Source organism: Dermacentor albipictus, chromosome 7 (genome assembly GCF_038994185.2).
Source record: "Dermacentor albipictus isolate Rhodes 1998 colony chromosome 7, USDA_Dalb.pri_finalv2, whole genome shotgun sequence".
Classification (NCBI taxonomy): Eukaryota; Metazoa; Arthropoda; class Arachnida; order Ixodida; family Ixodidae; genus Dermacentor; species Dermacentor albipictus.
In genome coordinates, this window is record NC_091827.1 from 74,995,261 (window position 1) to 75,020,763 (window position 25,503).

Here is a 25,503-nt window from a genome sequence, read left to right on the forward strand (position 1 = left end):
TATTCCAAGTTAATCAAAAAGGTAAGACAGCTGACGTAAGGAAGTATAATATGGATAGAATTGAACATGCTCTCAGGAACGGAGGAAGGCTAAAAGCAGTGATGGAGAAACTAGGAATAGGCAAGACTTAGTTGTATGCGTTAAGGGACAAACCCAGTAATATTATTACTATTATGGATAAGGTAATTCAAGTGGCTGAGGAGTTCTATAGAGATTTATATAGTACCAGTGGCACCCACGAAGATACTGGAAGAGGGAGTAGTCTCGAGGAATTTGACATCCCACAAGTAACGTCGAAAGAAGTAAAGAAAACCTTTGGAGCTATGCAAAAGGGTAAGGAAGCTGGGGAGGATCAGGTAACAGCAGATTTGTTGAAGGATGGCGGCACATTGTGCTAGCAAAACTGGCCATCCTGTATACGTAATTCCTCATGACCTCGAGCGTACCGGAATCTTGCAAGAATGGCGACATAATCATAATCCATAAAAAAGACGACACCAAAGACTTGAAAAATTATAGACCGATCAGCTTACTGTCCGTTGTCTCCAAATTATTTACTAAGGTAATCGCAAACAGAATCAGAAACCCCTTAGACTTCTGTCAACCAAAGAACCAGGCAGGATTTCTTAAAAGCTACTCAACAATAGACCATGTTCACACTGTCAATCAGGTGATAGAGAAGTGTGCGGAATATAAACAACCCTTATATATAGCTCTCATTGATTATGAGAAAACGTTTGAGTCAGTCGAAACCTCAGTAGTCATGCAGGCATTACGGAATCAGGATGTAGAGGAGCCGAATGTAAATATACTGAGATATCTACACTGGCTATACAGCCTCTGTAGTCCTCCATAAAGAAAGCAACAAAATCCCAATAAGGAAGGGCGTCAGGCAGGCAGATACAATCTTTCCAATGCTATTCACAGCCTGTTTACAGGAGGTATTCACACACCTGGATTGGGAAGAATTGGGGATAAGAGTTAATGGTGAATATCCTAGTAACTTGCGATTGGTTGATGATATTGCCTTGCTTAGTAACATAGGGGACCAATTTCAATGCATGCTCACGGACCTGGACAGGCAAAGCAGAAGAGTGGGTCTAAAAATTAATCTTCAGAAAACTAATGTTTAACAGTCTTGGAAGAGAACAGATGTTTATGGTAGGTAGCCAGGCACTGGAATTGGCCAGGGAATACATCTACTTCGGACAGGTAGTGACCGCGCATCCGGATCATGAGACTGAAATAATCAGAAGAATAAGAATGGGCTAGGGGGCATTTGGCAGGCATTCTCAGGTCATGTACAACAGGCTGCCATTATCCCTGAAGAGAAAAGTGTATAACAGCTGTGTCTTACCAGTACTCACGTACGCGGCAGGATCCTGGAGGCTTACGAAAAGGGTTCTACCTAAATTTAGGACGGCGCAACGAGCTATGGAAAGAAGAATTATGGGTGTAACGCTAAAGCATAAGAAATGAGCAGATTGGGCGAGGGAACACACGGGAGTTAATGAAATATTAGTTGAAATCAAGAAAAAGAACGGGCAGTGGCAGGGCATGTAATGAGGAGCGAAAATAACCGGTGGTCATTAAGGGTTACGGACTGGATTGCAAGAGAATGGAAGCATAGCATGGGACGGCAGAGAGTTAGGTTGACGGATGAGATCAAGAAGTTTCCAGGGACAACACGGCCGCAATTAGCACGTGACCGGAGTAGTTGGAGAAGTATCGGTGTGGCCTTTGCTCTGCAGTGGGCGTAACCAGGCTGATGTTGATGATAAACCCTAATCAATATTATTTGGAGCTACTAAGATTCTTTCGCAATAAATGACTTATCTAATCTAGCATAGCTACAACTACATTACTTACTAAAAAAATTATTTCGCTCTAATCCGATTCACCAATTAGGCAGCTGCATAAGGTCTTACTTGAGGGACACTGCGTCATCCTCAACGACACACTGAGCCATGGTTCCAGTCAGTTGGTCACTCAATCATTCGTTGCATGAAGTCCAGATGAGCAACTGCCCAAGTTGCTTGCGCAGTATCTGACAAGTCCACTGAGAGATTTTCTACAGTGATCATTCATCTACGGTCTTTAGCTGCGCAGGTCTGTCGGTGGCATTTCTCACGTTCAGAGCAGAAGGTTAGTGTTCCGCTATGGTCACACACTCGCGAAGGCATTCCACATGGGGATGAGCATTAGGTAAATACAATAGAAAAATTCAAAAATAAAGCTGAATAAATAAATGAATTAGTAATATTTCTAATATATAGATCTAGGGGAACATTAAAAACCCAGGTAGTAGAAACTATCACGGAATTATATATTGCAACGTCTCTCATAGCGTAGCGTTCGATGGCGATATAAAGCTTACGGGTGTTCGAATAGCAAGTTTTCAAACCGAATCGAATGAGAATTGAATAGTGCAAAAAGCTAATCGATTCGAATATCGTTTGCTGTTATGTTTTTAGAATAACGTAGTGGCGTTCTCACATGTGAAATAAAAGATCTTCATAGCGTAGTATATTCACAAAATGCGCAAGTTTCTGTCAATACATTACACGTTACGAAGTGTTCCACATTAAAGCCTAACTGGGGCAATGAAAGAATTCTAGAACTTAATTTGATCTCTCACGAAACGCTGGTGAATGCGAAAGGTTGCCCTGTAACTAGAATAGTATTGCACCCTGGACGATGTTGCGTGCTTCGCTCTTCTTCTGTTCTGTGTCTACTGTAGTCGCTGTGATGTATATTATGGTATGTTGTTTCAGAATTCACGATTGGACGCGTAGTTTTGCTGATATAAGATGTTGAAAATCAATTTGAAGACTAGTCCTATTTACAGATAGACAAATCTGATTTGAAGATTGAATCTTATGGGGCAATAGTTGATTCGCTGTTGGAGAGTTTCGAATATTGACATGACCCTAGGTAAGCACCATAAATAATTGTGCACGTGCTTAAAATTGATACAGCAAATCAAAATATTACTTCATCCCTTGCCCTGGGCGATATATTGGAAAAGGAAAAGTGCAGATCAGTTTTGCATTGATAATATACTGCTTTCTTGCACCTTTAGCATTTCTCTTGATAATTTTTTTTTATTTCCGTATTGCAGGCTCTCGCATAAGTTGAAGCAGAACGAAGATGAAGGTTCGGAAGCCTTAGCACAAGGCATAGATTTGCTCTTCAACCCCAGGTATGAGGATTTCATTTTCTTGGCAACTTTTTCTGGCGGGCAGTCAGGACGCCAGCTGATACAGACGATGCAAAAGTTGCATGAAACAAACTTTTGATAGCTATCGCTGTCAAATCCTAGGGACGAAGGGTTTGGTGGCGGTTATACTCATTAGAGAAATTTCCAATACGGCTTCTCCTACCGCACGTGTAGTTTGGAACTGCTGTGGTGCATAATAAAATTGGCTACTGCCTTAACCCTGTCGCTTCTAGTGGCCACATTCGTGGACAAATGTGGGCATTCTAAACCAAAGTGCACCTGATCAAATGTTTTGCTGAAATGAAATCGAGCGCATTATTCACCTTGCAAAACGGTTTATGCACATTTCAGAGAAGGACCTCATATGTCAGCTGAGGCGGCCGTTAAAGCAAAAGTCCGTTGCGAGGAGCTAAGGCGACGTTTTCTCAGCGTCAATTAGCGGAGCACAAGACGAGGATGGTGTGAAAGGGTACAGGACGAGAGCTGACTCACAACTACGTTGACTGAAACACACATCAGGTATATAAGTGACACAAGCGATCACATGGTCAATCGAGGAACGCAAAACCGGGCCACGTGTATACAGGGCACCTGTTACAGTATCGAGCTATCTGGGTACGTTAATTACTTCTGAGAAAGCGCTATCGAAGGCTGTTCTAATGCACAAGGTGCTTTTTAGCTCATGTGTGCTGCTTCCACGACTAACCTGGCGTCGTGTTGTTAGCGCTGTTCCCATTATTAATGTATACCAGTTCGCTCAGCTTTCCACTCTAAGACGTTTTCTTATGTTGTGCCTTGATTTCTGGACATTACCTTTTTGCTTCAAAAAGCTGTTAATGTCCCTAATGTTATTTTTTTTTCTCGGCGAATGGCTGGAACACTGTGAAATCAAGTTTTGGAGATAGTTATTCATTGCCTTACCTAAATTTTTTTCTGTTGTTAAGAAGGTAAAGCAGTCACGAAAGACAATTTAGAAGTCAATATCGTGGCGAAATTCATTTCTGGGGACATACACAGTAGAAACGTCAGTAAAAACATACGCCATACCATTCGTCTTTTTTTTTAAAGGGTTCGGTTTAAAAAAGGGGGGGTTCGGCGTGAACCCCTTCAATCTTGCTTGCATACATATACATATATAGGGTAATTATTGACAAAATGAAGCCCCTTGGTTTCCTTTGTTCTTTCGTTTACTCATTGCGAGCGTGTCGAACCTGGCAGCCTTGATGTTATCAGGTAGCATGTGAGGGTTTGTTAGCCACGTGCCGATCTCCTGAGATCACGTGTTACGTGACGCTATCGGGCAAAAGAGGATGTTCTACATCCGCCCACCTCTGCTCTGAGCGGCGCTGGCTAACCCTCCTAAGGCGAGATCTAGTAAACATGCCCAAGTTGGTGGACGGGTTGATAGCCGTCGCCATAGCACATTTGACAGTGCAACGCAGTTTTGATGCGGAGGTTGTGGCATCGGCTCCCACCGGCGACATGTCACGTTTTCGCCCACATTAATCTCCGTTTCTGTAACATTTCCTACATTTCAACAACAGCTAATTTTGCGGCGGCTTGTTCGCGGTCAGCCAACTTAACTACGCAGACTCATTTTGTATATATATTGGAAATATAATGTACTATACTCCCACCACCCCGTCACAATATATATATATATATATATATATATATATATATATATATATATATATATATTGTTACGCTCTTAGGTGCATAGTGGGTTCACGCCTCAACAAACAGTATGCGGGGGCACCGAAGAGTGGTGAACGAGAAAGACGACGTGTGGCTGGCTGTCTGAATCTCGACAGGCCCTCAGCTGATCTAGGCCATCGCTTCTAACTCTACCCGGCTTCAAAGAAACGCCTTTTGTGGCCGCAACAGAGTTTTCCCTCCGCGCAGACGAAGCCCGCCGGGCAAGTCAAACAGGCTGTCGAGAAATAAAGGGCTTTAAACGGGCGACATGCGAAAGTTCAGTCTTGGCTGACCGTCGGCCATTTGATGTGAGACGTGCTATGCGGTAGGTTAATTCGCTGATGCGCTCCGTAATAACATAGGGTCCAACATAGTGGGCCAGCAGTTTTTCACATAGTCCACGTTTCCTGGTTGGTTTCCAGAGCAACACTAAATCACCAGGGTCATATATCACGTGTCGGCGTCTGCGGTCGCAGCGTGCCTTCGAGCGGTCTTGTGAAACAAGGGTGCGTAACGAAGCAAGTCGTCGGGCTTCTTCAGCAAGAGAGACTGTTTCTGATATACAAAGATTATCGTGGCTGGAAAACGGGAAGATAGTGTCTAGTGTATAACGAGGCGGATGAGCGTAAAGAAGAAAGAAGGGACTGTAGCCCGTAACTTCATGCTTTGAGGTGTTAAAGGCGTACGTAATGAAAGGTAGCACGCTGTCCCAGTTCTCATGATCTGACTCGACATACATGGACAGCATGTTAGTAAGAGTTCTGTTCGTGCGTTCCGTAAGGCCATTTGTTTGGGGATGATACGGGGTGGAATGTCGAAACCTTGAAGCACATAGACGAAGCATCTCTTCGACCACGTCTGCAGTGAACTGCCGCCCACGATCGCTGATGATGACTCTGGGAGGTCCATGTCTGAGAATGACAAAACGCAGCAGAAAAATGCACACTTCGGTTGCAGTAGCCGAAGGTATTGCAGCTGTCTCACAGTAGCGTGTCAAGTGATCGGCACACACGATAATCCAGCGATTCCCATCGGATGAACGCGGAAAAGGACCGAGGATGTCGATGCTAACTTGCTCAAAGGGAGTGCTGGGGGGTGGCACTGGATGGAGTTGACCAGGAGGAGCACTCGTCGGACGCTTTTAACGTTGACACTCGCTGCAGCTAGACACATACTGGGCGGTCGTCTGGCGCATTTTAGGCCAGTAGAACCTTTCTTGAAGGCGGTAGAGAGTTCGCGCAGAACCCAAATGTCCAGATGTTGGATCGTCATGCATAGCGCGCAAGACGGAGACACGGAGACTCTCCGGGACCACCAGAAGATATCGTGGGCCTGTGGTAGAATAGTTCTTTTTGTAGAGAACCCCATCACGAACACAGAAACGAGAGGATGGTGCTGATTGCCTTGCAGTAATAAGCAGTGGTTCTAAAGTTCTGTCTTTTTGTTGCTCGACCTTGAAGGTATTTATATCAGGAAATCCCGGCTTCAGTGACCGAATATAGCAGTCGAAGTTGTCCGCGTCGCAGTCCGTCGTTGGAAGCGGCATGCGCGAGAGGCAGTCAGCGTCGGCGTGTCGGCGGCCGCTTTTATAAGAAACGGTAAAGTTATATTCCTGTAAACGGAGTGTCCAACGCGCAAGCCGGCCCGACGGATCACGGAGATTAACCAGCCAGCAGAGAGAATGATGGTCTGTCACCACAGTGAAGGGGCGCCCGTACAGGTACGACCGGAAGCGCTGTACTGCGAAAATAACTGCAAGACATTCTTGCTCTGTAACGGTGTAGTTACGCTCGGGCTTACTTAAAGAACGACTCGCATAGGCGACGACGTGTTCTTTGGTGTCGACGCGTTGAATAAGGACAGCGCCGATGCCAATTCCGCTAGCGTCCGTATGAACTTCTGTGGGAGCCGCATGGTCGAAGTGTCGGAGTATGGGGTGAGACGTCAGACGAGACTTCAGCTCACGAAAACTAGCTTCACATTCAGGAGTCCATTCAAAGGGAACGCCCTTCTGGAGGAGGCATGTCAGCGGATACGCGATTTTGGCAAATCCACGAATAAACCGGCGGAAGTACGAGCAAAGCCCTAGGAAACTGCGTAGCTCTTTTACATGGCGAGGTTACTTGAAGGATTCCACCGTAGCAGTCTTCGCTGGATCAGGTCGTATACCGTCCTTATCCACTAGGTGTCCCAGAACGAGTGTTTGGCGCTCTCCAAAATGGCACTTCTTCGAGTTGAGGACCAAACCCGCTGTTTCCAAGCAGTCTAGCACAAGATCGAGACGTGCGTTGTGCTCACTGAACGTGCGCCCGAAAATCACTACATCATCTAGATAGCACATGCATACTTCCCACTTCAAACCACGCAGGATGTTGTCCATGAAGTGCTCGAAAGTTGCAGGTGCATTACAGAGCCCGAACGGCATCACATTAAATTCAAAAAGTCCATCTGGTGTTACAAATGCCGTTTTCTCCTTGTCTGCCTCGTGCATAGGAATCTGCCAGTACCCCGACCTCAAGTCAACCGACGAAAAGTAAGACGCTGATGAGAGGCAGTCGATAGCATCATCAATACGCGGAAGAGGATATACGTCCTTTTTAGTTATGGTATTGAGGCGGCGGTAGTCAACACAAAATCGCCATGAACCATCTTTCTTTCTAACCAGGATCACTGGCGCTGCCCACGGACTACAGGATTCTTGGATTACATTCTTATTTAGCATTTCGTGGACTTGGTCATTGATCGCCTTGCGTTCCGATGGTGAGACTCTGTATGGTTTCTGTCGCAGCGGTTGGGCAGACCCCGTATCTATGCGATGGTGTATACGAGAAGGAGGAAACAATGGTGGTCCCTCTTGCTGGAAAAAGTCAAACAGTCGGGCATGTTTTCGCAGAATATTCGCCACTTCGTGACGCTGCTTTGTGCTGAGCGACTTGTTTACCATAGTCAGAAATGAGGAGTGCGCCGCAGGGCAGACATTAGCGCAATGGCGCTCATCCGCAGAATCAAGGGCCTCTGTAAGAATGGCGAGCGATAGCACGTGATCTTCATGGTAGGCGGCAAGTTTCAGACCCTGTGGTAGTATTGCAGGTTCACTGGAACAGTTTACGGCCCATAAGTTGGTGCGTCCCTGAACGACTGACAGCGTGCAATACGGTATCAGTACATTCTTCTTGATGCAACTCAGGTGAACGGGCTCCACGGAAGCGTCAAACGTTCAATCGGTGGTGGGGAAACAGGCGACTAAAACAGACGTTGCGGATAACGGAGGCACAACGGTATCCCGGGATACACAAAGCACACTTTCACTATACGGTAGGCCTTCCATAAACGCAGCAGAAAAGCTCGTACCTACACCGATTTTACCCGTTTTGCAGTCGACGGTGGCACCACACAGTTTCAAAAAATCAAGGCCCAGGATTACATCATGCGTAGAATGAGGTAGAACAGCGAACTCCGCGTTAAATATTTGACCACCCAAGGTTACGTCTACATTACACACGCCCACAGGATACAACAACTGTCCACTCACTCCGCGAAACGTATCGGCACGGTCCCAGCGAAACATCACCTTTCGTCCTAGGAGGCTTTTAAACGCAAGACTCATCACTGAAATGGTTGCTCCCGTGTCCACTAAGGCCATGGATGAAACCCCGTCAATTAATACAAACACCTTATTCTTGAACATACAAATGGTTGGAGGTATCTCTGTCGATATCGAAGATTGTCCAGCGACCTCACCTCCAACGGCCGCGCTGGCTAGTTTTCCGGAGGTGGCGACGGGTATCGACGCCGCGGAGAGGGCGACCGGCTTACACGAGGAGCGGGTGGTGGTGTCAAGCTGCGATCGGATGCTAGAGAACGGTTCCATAGCGGCTCCGGGTGCTGGTGAGGCAAGCTTCCTAAATAGGTGTGCGAGGGCGAATATGTTTCGCCCAGAGGACCGCGGTACCGCCTAGACATCGTCGATCGGTCGAACCTCGGGGGTTGGCGGCGATTGCAGTACCTGGCAATGTGACCCAAGTCGCCACAGCTATAGCACACAGGTAAACGACGATCGATGAACTGCCCTTCGAAGCGCTCAGCCGTGGGGGGGGCGTGTAGCAGAGCGGAGCGGCTGAGCCTGCTGCACAGGAGGAACGGTCGGTCTGCGTGCAAATCTGCTGGGGCGAGGGTGTTCTGCTGGTCGGTGTTCGGGCGTAAATGTGTCCTCACGTGACCATGGAGCACCTCTGTGGTTGACGTCTGTGACACATACCGCCGGTTGCCAGGAAGCGCAGGGTGCGGCAGGCGCGATGTGTTGCGCGTAATAAGCGTCAGGTTGTCGTATGACGTCGCGCGCAAGTTCCTGGTGCCGCAGCAGTTCTTCACGCACGATCTGCCGTATAGTAGACGAAAGATCGGCAGACGGACTCTCATCGACGCTGGCAATGGTTGTCACATTCGCCAGGCGTCCAAACTTTGGCACAATGCAAAGTGTTCTCAACGTCTCAAACGTACGGCAATGACGCACGACATCTGAGACGGAATCAACGTGTTCCCGACTTATGAGGAAATTGTATACATCTTCGGCAATTCCCTTGAGGAGATGTCCGACTCGGTCTTCCTCGGACATCTGCGGATTGACGATTTTGCACAGCTTGAGGATTTCCTCTATGTATATAGTGCATGTTTCTCCAGGAGCTTGAGCTCTTTGAGCAAGTGTTCTCTCGGCACGTTTCTGTTTGGCGTGGGTGTTGCAAAAAACACTTCTTAATTTCCTCGACAAAGTGCTCCCACGTTGTTAGGGAGTCTTCGTGGTTTTCATACCACATCAGCGCTGTCTCACTCAGAAAGAGCGCGACATATTCAAGCTGAGTGACAGAATCCCAACGGTTGTAGCGGCTCACCCTTGCGTAGTGCGTCAGCCACTCGTCGACGTCTTCGCCCACTTTTCCCGCGAACGAGCGTGGTTCCATGTAGTGCCGCAAATGTCCAACTGGCGCTGACCTTTGAGAAGGTGAAACTAGAGCTGGCATTTGTCCACCTCCGTCCTGAGCCATAGGGAAGGTCGTTGGCAAGAGACCGGCAAGACGACGGCTCCGGCGAAGTTCTGGATGTTGCGACTCCGTGGTACGTCCTGTCGTACCCCGCACCTCCACCACTCTGTTGCGCCCACAAAAGGCGTTTCTTTGAAGCCGGGTAGAGTTAGAAGCGATGGCCTAGATCAGCTGAGCACCTGTCGAGATTCAGACAGCCAGCCACACGTCGTCCTTCTCGTTCACCACTCTTCGGCGCCCCCGCATACTGTTTGTTGAGGCGTGAACCCACTATGCACCTAAGAGCGTAACAATATATATATATATATATATATATATATATATTGTTACGGGGTGGTGGGAGTATAGTTGATTATATTTCCAGTATATATACAAAATGGCAAGCCAGCGTCTTGCCATCTTCTTCATGGCTTCGTTCATCCTTCAGTAACAGGAACCCCGGGTGGTGAAGCACCGTCTCGGCGCATGGCAGGCCAAGAACTGCGAGCGAAGTATGGCTTCTGCCGCGAAACGTGCACGACGTCAACAGGCGGCGGACTTGAGGATGGATAAAAATGTGACGGCAGGATTTCATAATTGACGTCGTTAACTTGGCGTATGACTTCATAAGGCCCCGTGAAGCGAGAGAGAAGTTTCTGAGAGAGGCCGACCTGACGACATGGTGACCAAAGCAGCACCCAAGCACCTGGGGTGAACTAAGCATCGCGATGGCACCGGTCATAACGCTCTTTTTGCAGTTGCTGCGAGGCTAATAAGCGGGATCGGGCAACTTCAGCCGCCATGTGAGCACGATCGATGACTTCACGAGCGTACTCAGTGGCAACGTGGGGCACGGTAGGTAGGATGGTGTCAAAGGGCAAAGTGGGGTCGCGACCATACAAAAGATAAAAGGGTGAATATCCTACGGTGTCATGTCGGGACGAGTTGTGTGCGAATGTCGCGCAGGCCAGCAGGGCGTCCCAGTTGCGGTGATTGTTGGAAACGTACATCGACAGCATCTCTGTGAGTGTTCAGTTGAGACGTTCCGTAAGGCCGTTCGTTTGTGGGTGGAAGGCGGAGGGCAGCTCGTGCTCAGTGGCACAAGAGCGCAGGAGGGCGTGCACAACTCGAGACAAGAACGAGCGGCCGAGGCGTGTAAGTAACTGTCGAGGGGCACCGTGCTAGAGAATGACGTCGTGAAGGAAAAACTAGTAGCGCAACTAGTCGGCAACGCCTTTGTTATCGCGTAGCGTGTCACATAATCAGTAGCGACGGTAATCTACATATTCCGTCTGGTCGTCGTCGGAAAAGGTCTAAGCAGGTCGAGGCCTACGCGAAAGTATGATTCAAAGGGAACTTGAATTGGGTGGAGACGGCCGATAGGTGGCAGGGAGGTCTCTTCCGGCACTGACACAACTCGCAAGTTGTGACATGACGCACAGAGCCGTAGAGACCCGGCCAGAAGAACCGGCGTCGTACGTGGTCGTATGTACGCAAAACTTCTAGGTGTCGTGCCGTCGGTGCATCATGAAGTTATTCGAGAACGCCGGATCGCAGATGACCAGGAAGGACAAGCCGCAACTAAGACCCGTCAGGGCTGCTATTGCGGCAGTACAGGATGCCGTCATGCAGCACGAACATGCGCAACATGCCGTCGGTTCTGCCAGGCTGCCTTCTGGCGATGATGGACTGTGAGGACGCGTCGCCTTGTTGTTCAGCTCGCATGTTGGTCATGTCACTCAAAGCCATCACGCAAGTCAACTGATCCTGCGCAAGAGGATCGGGTGGATCCAAGGCGTGACGCGAGAGGCAGTCAACGCCCTTTTGCAGACGTCCAGACTTATAGTTGACAACAATGAAAATTCCTGGAGCTGCAAAGCCCAGTGACCAAGCCGTCCTGTGGGGTCCCGGAGGGAATACAGCCAGCAGAAGGCATGGTGGTCTGTAACGACCGAAGACCTGCGGCCATACAAATATGGCCGGAACTTGGCGACAGCCCAAACTAAAGCAGAGTACTCCCAATCGCTGATGGAGTGATTTCTCTCGGCAGGCGACAGCATGCAGGCTGCTGGCGTAAGTTATCACACACTTGGTACCATTCTGCTGTTGGGCGTCAGTGTCGACTTCGGTCGGCGCAGGTGGATTAAAGTGGGCAAGTGTGGGAGGGGTGGTCAGAACCCCGATGAGAGCGGCGATCCTCATGGCGATTCGCCATTGACCATGAGAATCGGCGATTCGCCATTCTCATAGGGCCCGGAGCCTGCTCTGGGCCCCATGACAATGGCGTGTTCATTTTTAGCAGACCTCTCAAAGGCCGAGGAACGTCGGAAAAGTTTTTGACGAAATGGCAAAAGTAAGGAAGCAGGCCGAAGAACCAGCGCATGTCAGAAGCACAACGCGGCACAGGGAAAGTGCGTACGGCGCAAACTTTTTCTGGATCTGGATGGACACCGGATGCGTCAACGAGGTGCCCCAACGCAGTAAACTGACGGCGCCCGAATTTACACTTCGTGGGGTTCAGTTGAAGGCTGGCTTTTCGGAAGACAGCAAGAATTGCAGCGAGACGGTAAGGTGGCTGCCGAACGTGCGAGAAAAATCAATAACGTCGTGAAGGTAACAAAGACAGGTGGTCCATTTGTAGTGTCGCAGACGAGAGTGCATCATACGTTCAAATGTCGCAGGAGCATTGCATACGCCAAAGGGCATGACTTTGAACTGATATAAGCCATCCAGCGTGATGCAGGCCGTCTTCTCGCTGTCCATTTAATCAACTGAAACCTGCCGGCAGCCGGAACGAAGATCGATCGAAGAGAAGTATTCAGCTCCGTGCAAGCAGTCCAAGGGGTCATTGATGCGTGGTAGTGGGTAGACGCATTTTCACGTGATCTTATTTAAGTCGTGATAATCGACGCAATAACGCCAGGTACCATCTTCCTTTTTCACAAGGAGGGCATGCGAAGCCCAAGGGCTGACTGATGGCTCGATGACCCATTTGCTGAGCATTTTGTCCACTTCTGATTGGATGACTCGATGTTCAGCATGCGATACCCGATATGGATGCCGACAAATAGGATTCGTGTCTCCAGTGTTTATACGGGGGTGAATGACAGACCATTGGCCTAAAGACCTGTTGCCGAAATCAAAGATGTCACTGTACAATTCAAGCAGGTGACGTATGTCCATGGCCTTTGCAGAGATGAGGTCAGGTGCAATCATGTTCGCGAAGTCGTCCGTTAAGGAACTAGAGCTGTTAGCGCAAATTGGCGCTAACATGCCACTCTCGGCATTCAGACGCTCAATGTCAAGTGCGGAACCACTAATAACGCTGGCGAAGAACATTCCGGCCGGAATCACTTGTGGGCACAGGCTGAAATTCAGAAGTGGTAGAATGACGTCGTTATTAGTAACCGCGACCAACGTACGCGGAACAGCAATATTCCGGTTCAAAAGCACATTGATGATCGGGCGAAGCACGTATCCAACATAAGGAACCTGTGGCTGGTCGGTTACGGTGACATAAGTAACTGGCTCGGGTGACAGACGCACATCGTGAAGCGAGCAGAAGTGCGGTGGGGCGTTGCTCGGAGCATCGGCGAGCTGAGGCAGTTCCAACTGAAGAACGCCGGTCGCACAGTCGATGAGAGCAGAATGAGTGGATAAAAAGTCTAATCCAATGATAACATCGTGAGGGCAGTTGTGGATCACAGCAAAGAGAACGGAAGTAGGGCGGCGGGCTATAATTAAACGCGCAGTACACATTCCAAGAACAACCAGCCCGCCGCCGACGGCCGCACGAAACACTCGGGGAGCTGCTGTGGTGCGGACCTTCTTTAATCGTCTTCGGAGACTAGCACTCATCACAGATGCGTGGGCTCCTGTGTCGATGAGTGCTTGGACAAGTACGCCGTCTATTTTAACGTCTATTACACTTCTCCTCGTTGGCACAGATACATTATTTGCTGCGGTAGTAGGCAATGCAGCACCACCTCCGAGGGTTCCATTTCTTAATTTTCCGAAAGGGTGCGGCCAAACGCCACAAGGGACGAAAGCCGACGCGGCTGCTGCGAACGGGAAGATAGACGATGTGTTTGCGATGAACGAGACTGGTGTTCGCGTGGCGCTAGTGAGCGGCTGTACCACGCGTTTTTAGCAGAGTTGGCGGCTCTGTTAGACACTGCGGTGGGCAAAACATTGCGGGCATTTCCATGAAAACGGCTAAGGTTGGTCGGCGTGCGAGGTGTTGAGGGCCACGAGTTGTGACAGTATAGGGCGACAAGACCAATGCGGCTGTAGCAAGCATGTGGCGTCCCCTCATGCATAATGTTCGTTCGCCGCCAGGCTCGGTGGCCTGCCAAGCTCGGCAGGCAACATTGGTCACTGCAGTGCAATAAACACCGAGGAGCACAGCTGGTCGGCGGTCAGTCATCGTTTAGCACCACCACGCTGCGGAGCGTCCATCTAACGGAGGGTGCCTTGAGCCCTGCCTTGTTCACGAACGCGGGGGGATCGTGACAGTGACGACAAGTGAAACATATCGGCTGGTCGTCCGCAGTTCTCCACTCAGTCGGGTTGCCATAACGCGGAGAGAAGCGTCCGGGTGGAGCGAAAATAGTAGAAGGGCGTTCGTTAGCTTTGGAATTGGCGAGAGCACACACAGAATGTAAATCAATGTTTTCATGTTCCTGGCGAGCGATGGCTTGTTCTAGAGGAATTGAAAATGTGGTAGCATCAGGGCTATGCGAACAGAAAGCTGCGGGCCCGTCGCATCCAGTTCACCTCTAACGATTCGCACCACGTGCTCTGATGCCGACGCATGCTGCTGCGCGGGGTGATCTTCACACGTCGATGTTGCGGCAGTATAGGGAAGTCGGGCGAATGGTTGCAAGACGCGTCGGGTGTTGGCCTGCTTGAATTGTCGGTACTCCTTAATGATTGCATCAACTGTAGAGCAACTTTTGCATATGAGCAGATTAAACGCGTCGTCAGCAATGCCCTTAAGCACGTGCCCGACCTTCTCAGTTTGTCATGGCGTTATAGGCCTTACGGCAAAGTGCCAGCACGTCCTGGATGTAGGAGACATAGGACTCCATGGGAATTGGGCGCGGGAGGCCATTTCATGCTTTGTGGCAATTTCATGGCCAGCTGGCTTGCCAAGCAACTCTGTCAATTTCTCTTTGCATTGGTCGCAGCTGCTTAGCTCCTCTTCGTGCTTTTCGTACCACACCTTTGCCGTGCCTCTTGGGTAGAACAACAGGTTAGCTAGCATAAGCGTTGGGTCCCATCTGTTGATTCCACTCACGCGTTCGTACATGGCCACCTTCAACGTCGGCGTCATCGGCCCCACGGAAAGTTTCAGGATCCTTGGGTTGCACAATCACAACCGAAGGTGACAGTGGCGTAGCATGCGACTGTGATGGTGATGCGTCGTACAATGCGGAGCTCCGTTTCCAGCCTTTGTACCCCGCGCCGCTCACGAATATGTTACGGGGATGCTAGGTGTACAGAAGAATATATATACAAGACAAGGGGTACCAAGGGGCTCGTATAGGTCATACCCCCCACACGCGCACACACACACACACACATACATATATATACGCTCATTTCTTAGGACCCAGACAATACAAAATGTACATAGAGGGTGCAGCTGGGAACTTACGTAATTTTATGTTAAGGCAGGTGCAGTCAGTCAACTGTAACGTGGAATAGTCGGCGACATGAACTTCAACGAGTGATGTAAACAATATGGCCAGAACAACAATGTTGGGCAAATACTTTCTACTGCAAGGCCGCATATCATGAGCCGTGCAGGCCGTGCTGCTTGCAGTTTTGCTGATCCCTGAACCATGACTGCGGTACTGTGCCATTATAGTGGCTGCGCTTCCAGTTTTTCTCAGCTGTTGCCCCTGTCGTGCTCGAGGGTTTTATATTTATCAGCAAAAAAAGAAATTCCACCCACCGCTACTCAGTGCTTACTAAAATTTAGCAGTAAGATCGCATTTTATTGTAGGGATAGTAAATAACACATGATAATGTTGCTTATCTGGATTTAAAAAAGAAGTTACATTCATCTAGGGGGAACCTAGCTGCTGCCAAGGCGGCGCTATCACATCCTGGGGCCGTATTCTGTAGCGGTTCGCTTCGGAACCGGTTCGGTCTGGCTGTTGCCATTGGTCGGCGCTTCGTTGTCTTCATCCCTGGTGGGCGGGACGACACATGTTGTTGAGGTCACACAGGTTGCCAATCATCTGGAAAGGAACCGGTTCCCTGCTACGGGAGGAACCGCGGAGAAGTGGTTCGCTCGAGGGTCGCACGCAGTGGCGACCATGATGTCGAGGGTAGCTAGGGTAACTGTGGCTGCCGGCTAGTCTCGCGCCAGCTGACGAGCCGGCACCTAGACGAGAGGAGAGAGGGACGGCAATGGCGGCTCCTTTGGTTGTGCTGCTGGCGAACGCCGAAAGACAACTACGCGACGAGAGGCAACGACGCGACACGTTCGGCATGGCCGAAGAAGAGTTTCGAAAGCATTTCAGGCTGTCAAAGACATAGTGCGACGTCTTTGCGATGAGCTGGAAGAACATCTCGGACCTCAAAGGTTTCGTGGTGTCGACACTACGATGAAAGTGCTGTGCGCGCGGTGGTTTTTTGCCACCGGGTGCTTTCAACAGTGCGTCGTGAATGAAGAAGCGATTGCTCTGTCGCAGCCTTCGGTCAGCCGGATCAATACGGCCGTCGCCAAAGCCATTACGGTTGTGGGCAAAGAAAAAGGATGGGTTACATTCCCATCCATGGCGCAACAGCAAGCCGCCGTCATCTGCTGGCCCAACACACACGATGCCTTTGCTAGGTAGGGGTGCTCCTCGACAAATGAAAGGAGTATTTCGCGCTGCCTCGCGCAAACATGAGGACCCAGCCGCCTGTATTTGTGCGACGACATCGTTTCAGTTTCGGCGTGCAAAGAAGTCCAAAACGTAAACAAAGCGAGGCAAGTTGTTTGCATAACGTATGGCACACCACGTGGTGACTAAATAAGAAAACAACACAAATAAAATTACAACTCTCAGTAGCCGTCTGCACCGCAAGCTCACATTTACAACTGAAAATTATATTTGCAAGTGTTCTATACAAACCAAGGTTTTTCTATCAAACAAGCAACATCCTTCAATTGCTATACCGTCCCCTAAGTACAAACAAAAATGCTGAAATGATCTTTCGGCAGACCGCCGCTCGTTGATTGGTTGCCCCTATGCCGCCCCCTTCCACTCTTTCTCCGAGTGACGTAATCCAGACGTAACAGCCAGACGGAACCGGTTCCAAAGCAAACCGCTACAGAATGCAGCCCCTGCGTAAGCTTCGGTCGCCTCCTATAGGTAAGTCTGGAAATCAAAGCAGCCATTAAATCTCGTGGATATTGTAGGACAGGCAGTTGGTTTGACGACGCCTAGGCCAGAAAGTGTTCGGCCATGTGTAGTAAAGAGGCAACTACCGTCTGATCAGTTCGTCGTCACTGGATGACGAAATTTTGCCGGTGATTACATTGCACACGGCAATCGTGCACGTAGATGAAGCAAGAGAGGCAGCAAAAGAAATGTCGTGCGTCAGCATCCGCGTCACTGTCTTGTGCGATCACGTGGCGAGCCGTGCTTACAAAGCCTCGCAATGAAGTTACGCCCCTCTTTATGTTCTCTGAAATCAAACATTGGACTGCTCACTATAAATAAAGTTCACAAGATTACTCGTCCCGCGCTAAAGCTAATAAGAGTCCACGCTGGGATTAAAGGGTCATTAGAAGAGTTCGCATATCAAGACATAATCCTGTTTGGAAAAAATGCCTCGATATTTGTGCTAGCCCCACGGTCATGCAGCTATCAAACTGCTTGCGCTAGGCCTTCACATTATCCGAAGTTACCTATGGTGTCTAAAAAAATATAATTCTCCCGATTGGCGAGTTTAAAATTTTTAATTTTACAGGTATTTCGTACGTGGATTTGTAGTCACGGTGGCATTCAACTTCAGGTAATATTTTATGCTGGGTAGTCAGTGCTAGTGGCTTTCTTTGCATATGTCGCATACACGGCCTGAAGCACATGCGCCGTAAGCATACATTCCTTGAAAACTGCAAGAACTGTGTAAGATTTGACTATTCACACCCACGGTTTCGCAACTTTCATAATGACGTATTTATGACAACGGAAAGAAGAATATCGAAGATTTTTGTGCTAGTACTCCAACTCGTACATACTTTTACTGAACAAGTCATCCATTCTGAAAAATGCCGGTAATAGAAAACGGATGGGCGGAACACACGAACAAGCGCAGACTCACAATGACGCTTTATTGATAAAACACATTCACACACCTTAAAAGAATACCAATGAAATTAGGTAATGAAACCAAACAGCACCCCTACGACGGACAACTCTTGACCGTTTTACCGGTGAGGAGGAGCACAGCCTCGAACCAGCGCGCCGCGCCGCTCTCCTCCTCGCGTTGGTATGTGCGAATTCCGCTTTCTCCTCTACGGCAGCTTAGAAAGGCAGCAGTTTAATTGCGAATTAGTGCAAGGCGAACGCGTTCTGTCTGGAATTTCTGCGATGTGAGATGGCTCGAGATCGATGGGCTATCACTATGCTCTATTCGACTGCGAAAATAACTTTAGGAAGCAAGCCTGAAGTGCATCTTCAGCCGCGGCGGCTTTGGGGACAACGCCGCTGTGATAAAACAGAAGCGTCCGTTGTGTATTTCCAGCATAAACAGAGAGGACTTGATATCATCGCCTGTATGTTCAGAAGGTTTTGTTCCCAGTGATCGCATGGTGACGAACTCGAAACCCGTGATCAAACAGGGATATGAAGGAAAGGCGTGTACTCGAGTCGGGCCACTACTGAGAATGAACGAAGTTAACTATTTCGTCGTGCACGCACATTAAACTTATTCTGTCCGAACGTGTTCAAAGATTTCATGCTTGGCTCCCAAGGTCTAAGCTGAAGTTGACCGATACCGTATTATGAAAACAGTAGGTGACTAAGAAATGAAGGTGTTCTCTCCGATTCTGTAACCAAAGCCATGCCTACCGTGTGCCGGCCAGGCCTAATTTACATGGGCTCTGCCGTTCTTCTGAATCTCGCCAGCAAGCTGTCGACGCCGCTGATCGCACGTGGCTCTGCTACAGAAATATAAAATTGCTGTTGCAAAGAGTAGTTTTTCGTTTTTCAGCGCTCTGGAGTAGGCTAGGTGGCCTTGCACGCACAGTCATCATTCGAGACCTAAGAGTGCGCATGATCTATCAACGCATCGCGTGTGTCTGGTTGATCTTGGCATATTCGCTGCCACTGTCATCCGCTCATTTTGTTCATGTTAACAGCCATTTATGTCGAGTTATATTGCAGTTATTTATTTTGTAAAGCTTGATGCCCGGGGGCCAGATAAACATTGTTTTGTAATGAAGGAGACTCGCCCTTGTGTATGCGCCGTCTGAAGAGGAAGACGAAAGGCCGTCCCGTGACCGCGAGCGAGCCCCGTGCTACGGACAGCCCTTGCAGTGCCTTGATTTACCTAGCGTTCCACAACGTTGTGAAAGACAACGAACCTAGTCGCATTTGGTGGAGGTTTCTGAGATCCTTCGCCTCGTCCTGAAGCTCCGCACTCGAACCCTGCCAACAAGATCGCCCAGCACTATGCATGATCCCGCCACCTCCTTGCCTGCACCACCGGCTGCCACCGTCATCTGCGCCGGCGTCGCTCGTCAACTCGACCCACCCATTTTCAGTGGGACCGCCGAACACAACGTGGAAGACTGGCTGTCATCGTACGAACGTGTAAGTGCCCATAACAAATGGGATGACCAGTCTAAGCTGACCCACGTTCCTTTCTACCTAGCCGACATAGCCAAACTTTGGTTCTTCAACCGCGAATCAGACTTTACAAGCTGGTCCGTGCTTAAGACTCTGCTTGTTGAAGTGTTTGATCGCCCAGCTTTGCGTAAGCTTCGCGCTGAACAGCGTCCACACCAGCGCGCAGAGCAGCTTGGAGAGACATTCCCCAGCTACATCGAGGATGTTCTCGATTTGTGCAAGCGCGTAAACACCAGCATGTCAGAGGATGACAAGGTCAAACACATCCTCAAGGGCATCGAGGACAGGGCATTCAAGATGTTGCTGGCCGAAAGCCTAACTTGCGTATCAGTCCTCATTAACCTCTGCCAGAGCTTTTACGAGACGCCGCCAACGTTGCATCGCCTGCCAGAACATTCAGCACGCCCATTCCGTCTCGAGCTTCACGGTTTCTACTGAAATAACCAACTCGACCCACTCGCAGCATGTTAAAGATTTTATTCGTGAAGAGGTGGCCAAGCAGCTCTCGCTGCTGCCTCACAGCGACGCACCTACGGCAGCTTTGCCTCCAACGCTGGAGCAAGCCATCCAAACTCAGATATCTGAAGCGCTTCCTGCAGCTCCTAAAACCCCCCACCCAATCCTATGAGTAGGCCGCTGGCCCATACCAACTTCCCCACTCACACTACGTCGCTGCCGCGCAGTTATGCAGCTGTGGTTGCACAGCCACCTGCGCAGACAGCTTCCTTTTCATCGCCCGTGCATCAGGTTTCATTTTCAGTTGCCCGACCATCACCACAGTTTTTTGTTCCGACGAGACGTGGCGCACTCAACACAACCGGCCTATCTGCTTAGCCTGCGGCATTGCTGGCCATGTGGCGCGCTTCTGTCGCCGCCGCGCCCCAACTGGTCATAGCAGTTGTGACACGCCCAGCTACTTACCACAATACGGCGCCACGCCTCCTGTTTCACCGCGACGTCTCGACACTGATCGCCCGTTGGAAACACGGCGTTCCCCTACCCTGGTCGGCGTTCGATTTCACCCCTGCGTCGTCGAGTTCCCACTGAAGAGGGAAACTGACTGCTGCAGTTGCTGAGGGAAGAACTGCAAATACATCGACATTCTCACCACCTCAATCCTCGCCGCAATATGTCATTACCGTTTTTGTAGAGGGAGTACACGCAGTGGCACTAGTCGATACCGGACCAACCGTTTCCATCATTCACGAAAGCCTTTGCCGCAAGCTAGGAAAACTGACTACAGTTCGCTCTGGCCTGGTGCTCGCCACTGCCATTGGGCAGCGAATTCACCCTTCAGCTTTATGCATGGCCCGTGCCGTCATCAACGACGTTCTGTACATAATCGGGTGCTTCGTGCTACCATCTTGCTCTCACGACCTCATCCTTGGTTGGGATTTCCTGTAACGTCATCATGCTGTCATTGACTGCTCGCGTGCGGAAGTGTCGCTTTTACCACTATGTGAATCACTGCCGACCAAATCTCCTGACTGCCGACAAACGCACTGTTGATGCCGACCCCTGAGTCCCGGTGGCTGTGTCGTCGGGACTCACCTGAGTCATCGATGGCTGTTGGCTTGTCGTCTGATGCCGCATCTGACGCCACTGTAGTGTTCACGCCGTCCGATGTGTTTGCTCAACGCAAGGGCATTGTTCTTCCGTTTGCCGTGCGTACAGTAACATCTTGGCCAACTGTGATACAGGTCACGAACTACTACCAGTACCCTATCAGCTTGCTGCGTGGAGAGACCGTAGGATGCTTCCAGGTGGTCGACTACGTCGACGACCTCCTTGTTCCTACCGGCTCCCTCCATCACGTTGACGCCATCGCTTCGCTCTCCGCGCTCATCACCTTCAGTGGTTTCGACAACGCCATCGACCGTGCTCTTTCTCCACCTCATCGCCGCCAAGTTCTTGCTCTCCTTCACAAGTTTGTCTCTTCTTTCGACTGTCCTCAGACGTCACTGGGCCGTGCTACCGGTGTTTCTCACACCATCGAAACCGGGTCCCGCTCCCCCTTGCGAGAGCACCCGTATTGTGTCTCCGCCAAAGAGCGCTGAATCATCACGGAGCAAGTGGACGACATGCTCAAACGTAGAGTCATCCGCCCCTCTCAAAGTCCTTGGTCTTCACCTGTCGTATTGGTGAAAAAAAAATGGCTCCATTCGCTTTTGTGTCGACTACAGACGCCTAAGCAAGATAACGAGAAAATCCGTTTATCCACTGCCTCGAATTGATGACGCTCTCGACTGTTTACAAGGCGCAGAAAACTTCAGTTCTTTGGATCTGCGCTTCGGGTACTGGCAAGTTCCAATGACCAAGCCTCACCGTGCGAAAACGGCGTTCTTTACAGCCGATGACCTCTAAGAGTTTAACGTCATGCCTTTCGGGTTATGCAACGCGCCTGCTACTTTTGAGCGTATGATCGACACCATCCTTCGCGGCCACAAATGGAAGACCTGTTTGTTACCTAGACGACATCGTTGTCTTCTCAACCCATCTTCAGACACACCTCGCTCACCTGCATAACATTCTGACCTGTCTCGCATCTGTCGGCCTATAGCTTAACCTCAAGAAGTGCCACTTTTCTGCAAGAAAGCTAACCATATTGGGTGATGTTATCTCAAAAGACGGCGTCCTGCCGGACCGCGACAAGCTCCGCTCCTTTGCAGACTTCCCAATGCCCACGTTTATCAAAACCCTCAGAAGTTTTTTTTACCTATGTTACAATTTTCGTCGCTTCGTACGCAATTGCACATCCATCGTGGCGCCTTTCACAAGTTTGCTTTCTGCGAGTAACGGCATAGCAGCGTAGTCACCTGAGTGTGACGCAGCATTTCAGCAGTGGCGCCACTTGTTGACCTCACCACCGATTCTTCGCCACTACGACCCTGATGCTCCCACGGAAGTCCATACTGACGCCTGCGGAGTTGGCCTTGGCGCTGTCTTAGCGCAACGAAGAGCTGCCTATGATGAATACGTCGTCGCTTATGCGACCCGTACTCTAAAGAAAGCAGAATTAAATTACTCCGTCACAGAAAAGGAGTGCCTCGCGATCATCTGGGCAATAAGCAAGTTTCGCCCATACCATTACGGCCGTTCTTTCGCCGTTGTTGCTGACCACCATGCGTTTTGTTGGCTTTCTTCCTTGAAATAGCTGTCTTGTCTTCTTGTCTTTTCTGCTGCCTGTCTTCCTTGAAATAGCTTGGGACGTTGGACGCTTCGCTTGCAAGAGTACGACATCCGCGTCATGTACCGCTCCGGTCGCAAGCACTCTGTCGCTGATGCGCTCTCTCGCTCCCCACTGACGCCTCACTTGGCGTCTTTGTCAGCTTCCTCGTCCACCCTGTCACCGTTCACCATCACTGACATGCTCACAGTGCAGCGCAAGGACCCAACCCTTGCAATGTTACTTGACTACCTTGCCGCTCCGTCTGATGTCCCTTCGACACGAGCACTGCCTCGCCAAGCAACCCACGTTTCCGTGCGGGACAATATTCTATATCGCCGCAAGTACATGCCCGACGGACGCAAATGGCTCCTAGCTATACCTCGTCATATGTGCTCTGACGTCAGTGCGTCTTTTCACGCTGATCCCCTAAGCGCTCATGCCGGCGTCCTCAAAACATACACAAGGTTGCGTAAGCGCTATTATTGGAGAGGCATGTGCAATTTTGTGCAAAAGTACATTCAGTCTTGCACTACATGCCAACAAGGCAGGATACCTACCCAGCGTTTCACAGGACTGTTGCAGCCTCTACCATGCCCGTCTCGTCCATTGGACTGCATCGACATCGACCTCTACGGCCCGTTTCCGTGCAGCAGGCCTGGAAATCCGTGGATTATTGTCCGCGTAGATCACCTTACTCGCTATGCTGAGACTGCAGTTCTGCCAGCAACGACCGCCCGTGACGTTGGTTTTTTCATCCTTCGCAATTTTGTTCTTCCCCACGATACTCCCCGAGAGTTACTGAGTGATAGGGGCCGTGTCTTCCTGCCGGAGGGCATCCAAGCCCTCCTCGCTGAGTGCAGGATAATTCATCGCAAATCGACGGCGTACCATCCCCAAACCACCGGTCTGACCAAGCGCTTCAATCGCACACTGGTGACATGTTGCGGATCTATATTTCATGCCCTTTGTTACGTTCGCATACAACACCGCGACGCAAGCGACCGCCGGCTTTTCCCCCTTTTTTCTTCTGTATGGCCGTGAACCTTCATGCCGTTTGGACATCCTACTGCCATACCAACCCGATGCTACAGAGTATACTCCACTTTACGAAGTCGCCAAATATGCTGAAGATTGCCGTCAGCTGGCACGTGCCCTGACTAGTGAGACTCAAAAACGTCAAAAGACAAGACATGACCATGCTCATCAACCACCGCACAACTTTCCTTCTGGTTCGCTTGTGTGGTTTTGGATACGGGCCCACATTCCTGGCCTTTCATCCAAACTCCTGGCCCGTTATCACGGTCCGTACCGTATCAACGAGGCCACTTCACCGGTCAACTACATCGTCGAGCCGCTCACCATGTCACCAGACCTGCGTCGTCGTGGGCGAGAGCCAGTACATGTTAACCGCCTGAAACCGTATTACTACCCGCTCATCTTCTCTGCACCCTGAGCTGCCAGGATGGCTACGCTTTGCTCTCGGGGCATTGTAATGAAGCAGACGCGCCCCTGTGTATGTGCCGTGTGAAGCGGAAGAAGAAGGACCATGCCGCGATCGTGAGCGAGCACCGTGCTACGGACAGCCCTTGCAGTGGCTTGATTTACCTAGTGTTACACATCCTTGTGAACGGCACTAAACCTCGTCGCAGTTTAAAAAATCCTACCGCGAAAATTTTAGGAGCACGGAAGCTAACAAAACGCGTTTCCTCCGAGCTTCGCGGTTACCTGGAGTCGGATGCACACTTGTGCAGCAGACCGCATGAAACATGGAGACACCACTGATTGTGGTCGCCTGAGCGTTACCTTAATAGAGGTAAACGCTACATAAGCAATACTAACACGTTACATGTATGCATTACGTATCGATAATGTTCAGGCTTGACCCGCCTCCTATTTCTATGGTCGGCAGAGCTGCGGGAGCGCCTCTAGGGTCGTCGCCCTTCGATATTTTGGCTATATCGAAGCTAAAACTTAGTGATGGCACGCTAAGATGTTTCCCACTCTGAACAACAAGTTGAAAGCTCTCCAGAAAGTTCGAAAACTTGCCACTCGTTAACAGCACGTACACGTTTCAGCCTCCAGCGCGGTCCCACATACCAGCATAGTGTAGACGATAGACGGCGCCGTGATCGTAAAATGGCGGCGTGCTCAATAAAACGCTCTATAAACACAGTTCCTGTGCAAAGACTTATCAGCGCCTCACATAATATGGCGCGTTCTGATACATCCATGCTCTGCACTTTTTTTGTGCGGTTCATTTATTCATTCATTCATTAGTGCGGTTTATGTATGGCAGAAACATTTTTCATTTTTTTACACGCGTTTCAATTTTAAAGTATTTGTCTTCCCTATCTAAGCAATATCTTATTCCTTACAGACATTTAAAGAAGGAATAAGGTATTGGTTAGATAGGGTGGACATATACTTTAATATTTAATAAATGCGTGTAGTAAAATGAAAAATGTTTCTGCCATAAATTACATATATTTTCTTTTCAGGATTCACATATGGTTTCACTTATTACTTATTGTTGGGTTTTGTATT

The 25,503-nt window shown here is 49.7% G+C and overlaps 1 protein-coding gene across 1 annotated transcript in view; it reads left to right on the forward strand.

Annotated features, from left to right (window-relative positions):
• LOC135899100 (scoloptoxin SSD14-like) overlaps nucleotides 1-25,503 on the forward strand; it is a 113,820-nt gene that overhangs the window by 51,091 nt on the left and 37,226 nt on the right. Inside the window, exon 8 of the mRNA XM_065428378.1 lies at nucleotides 3,122-3,202. Within this exon, the coding sequence (XP_065284450.1) occupies nucleotides 3,122-3,202 (81 nt within the window). The remainder of the gene's footprint in view (nucleotides 1-3,121; nucleotides 3,203-25,503) is intronic.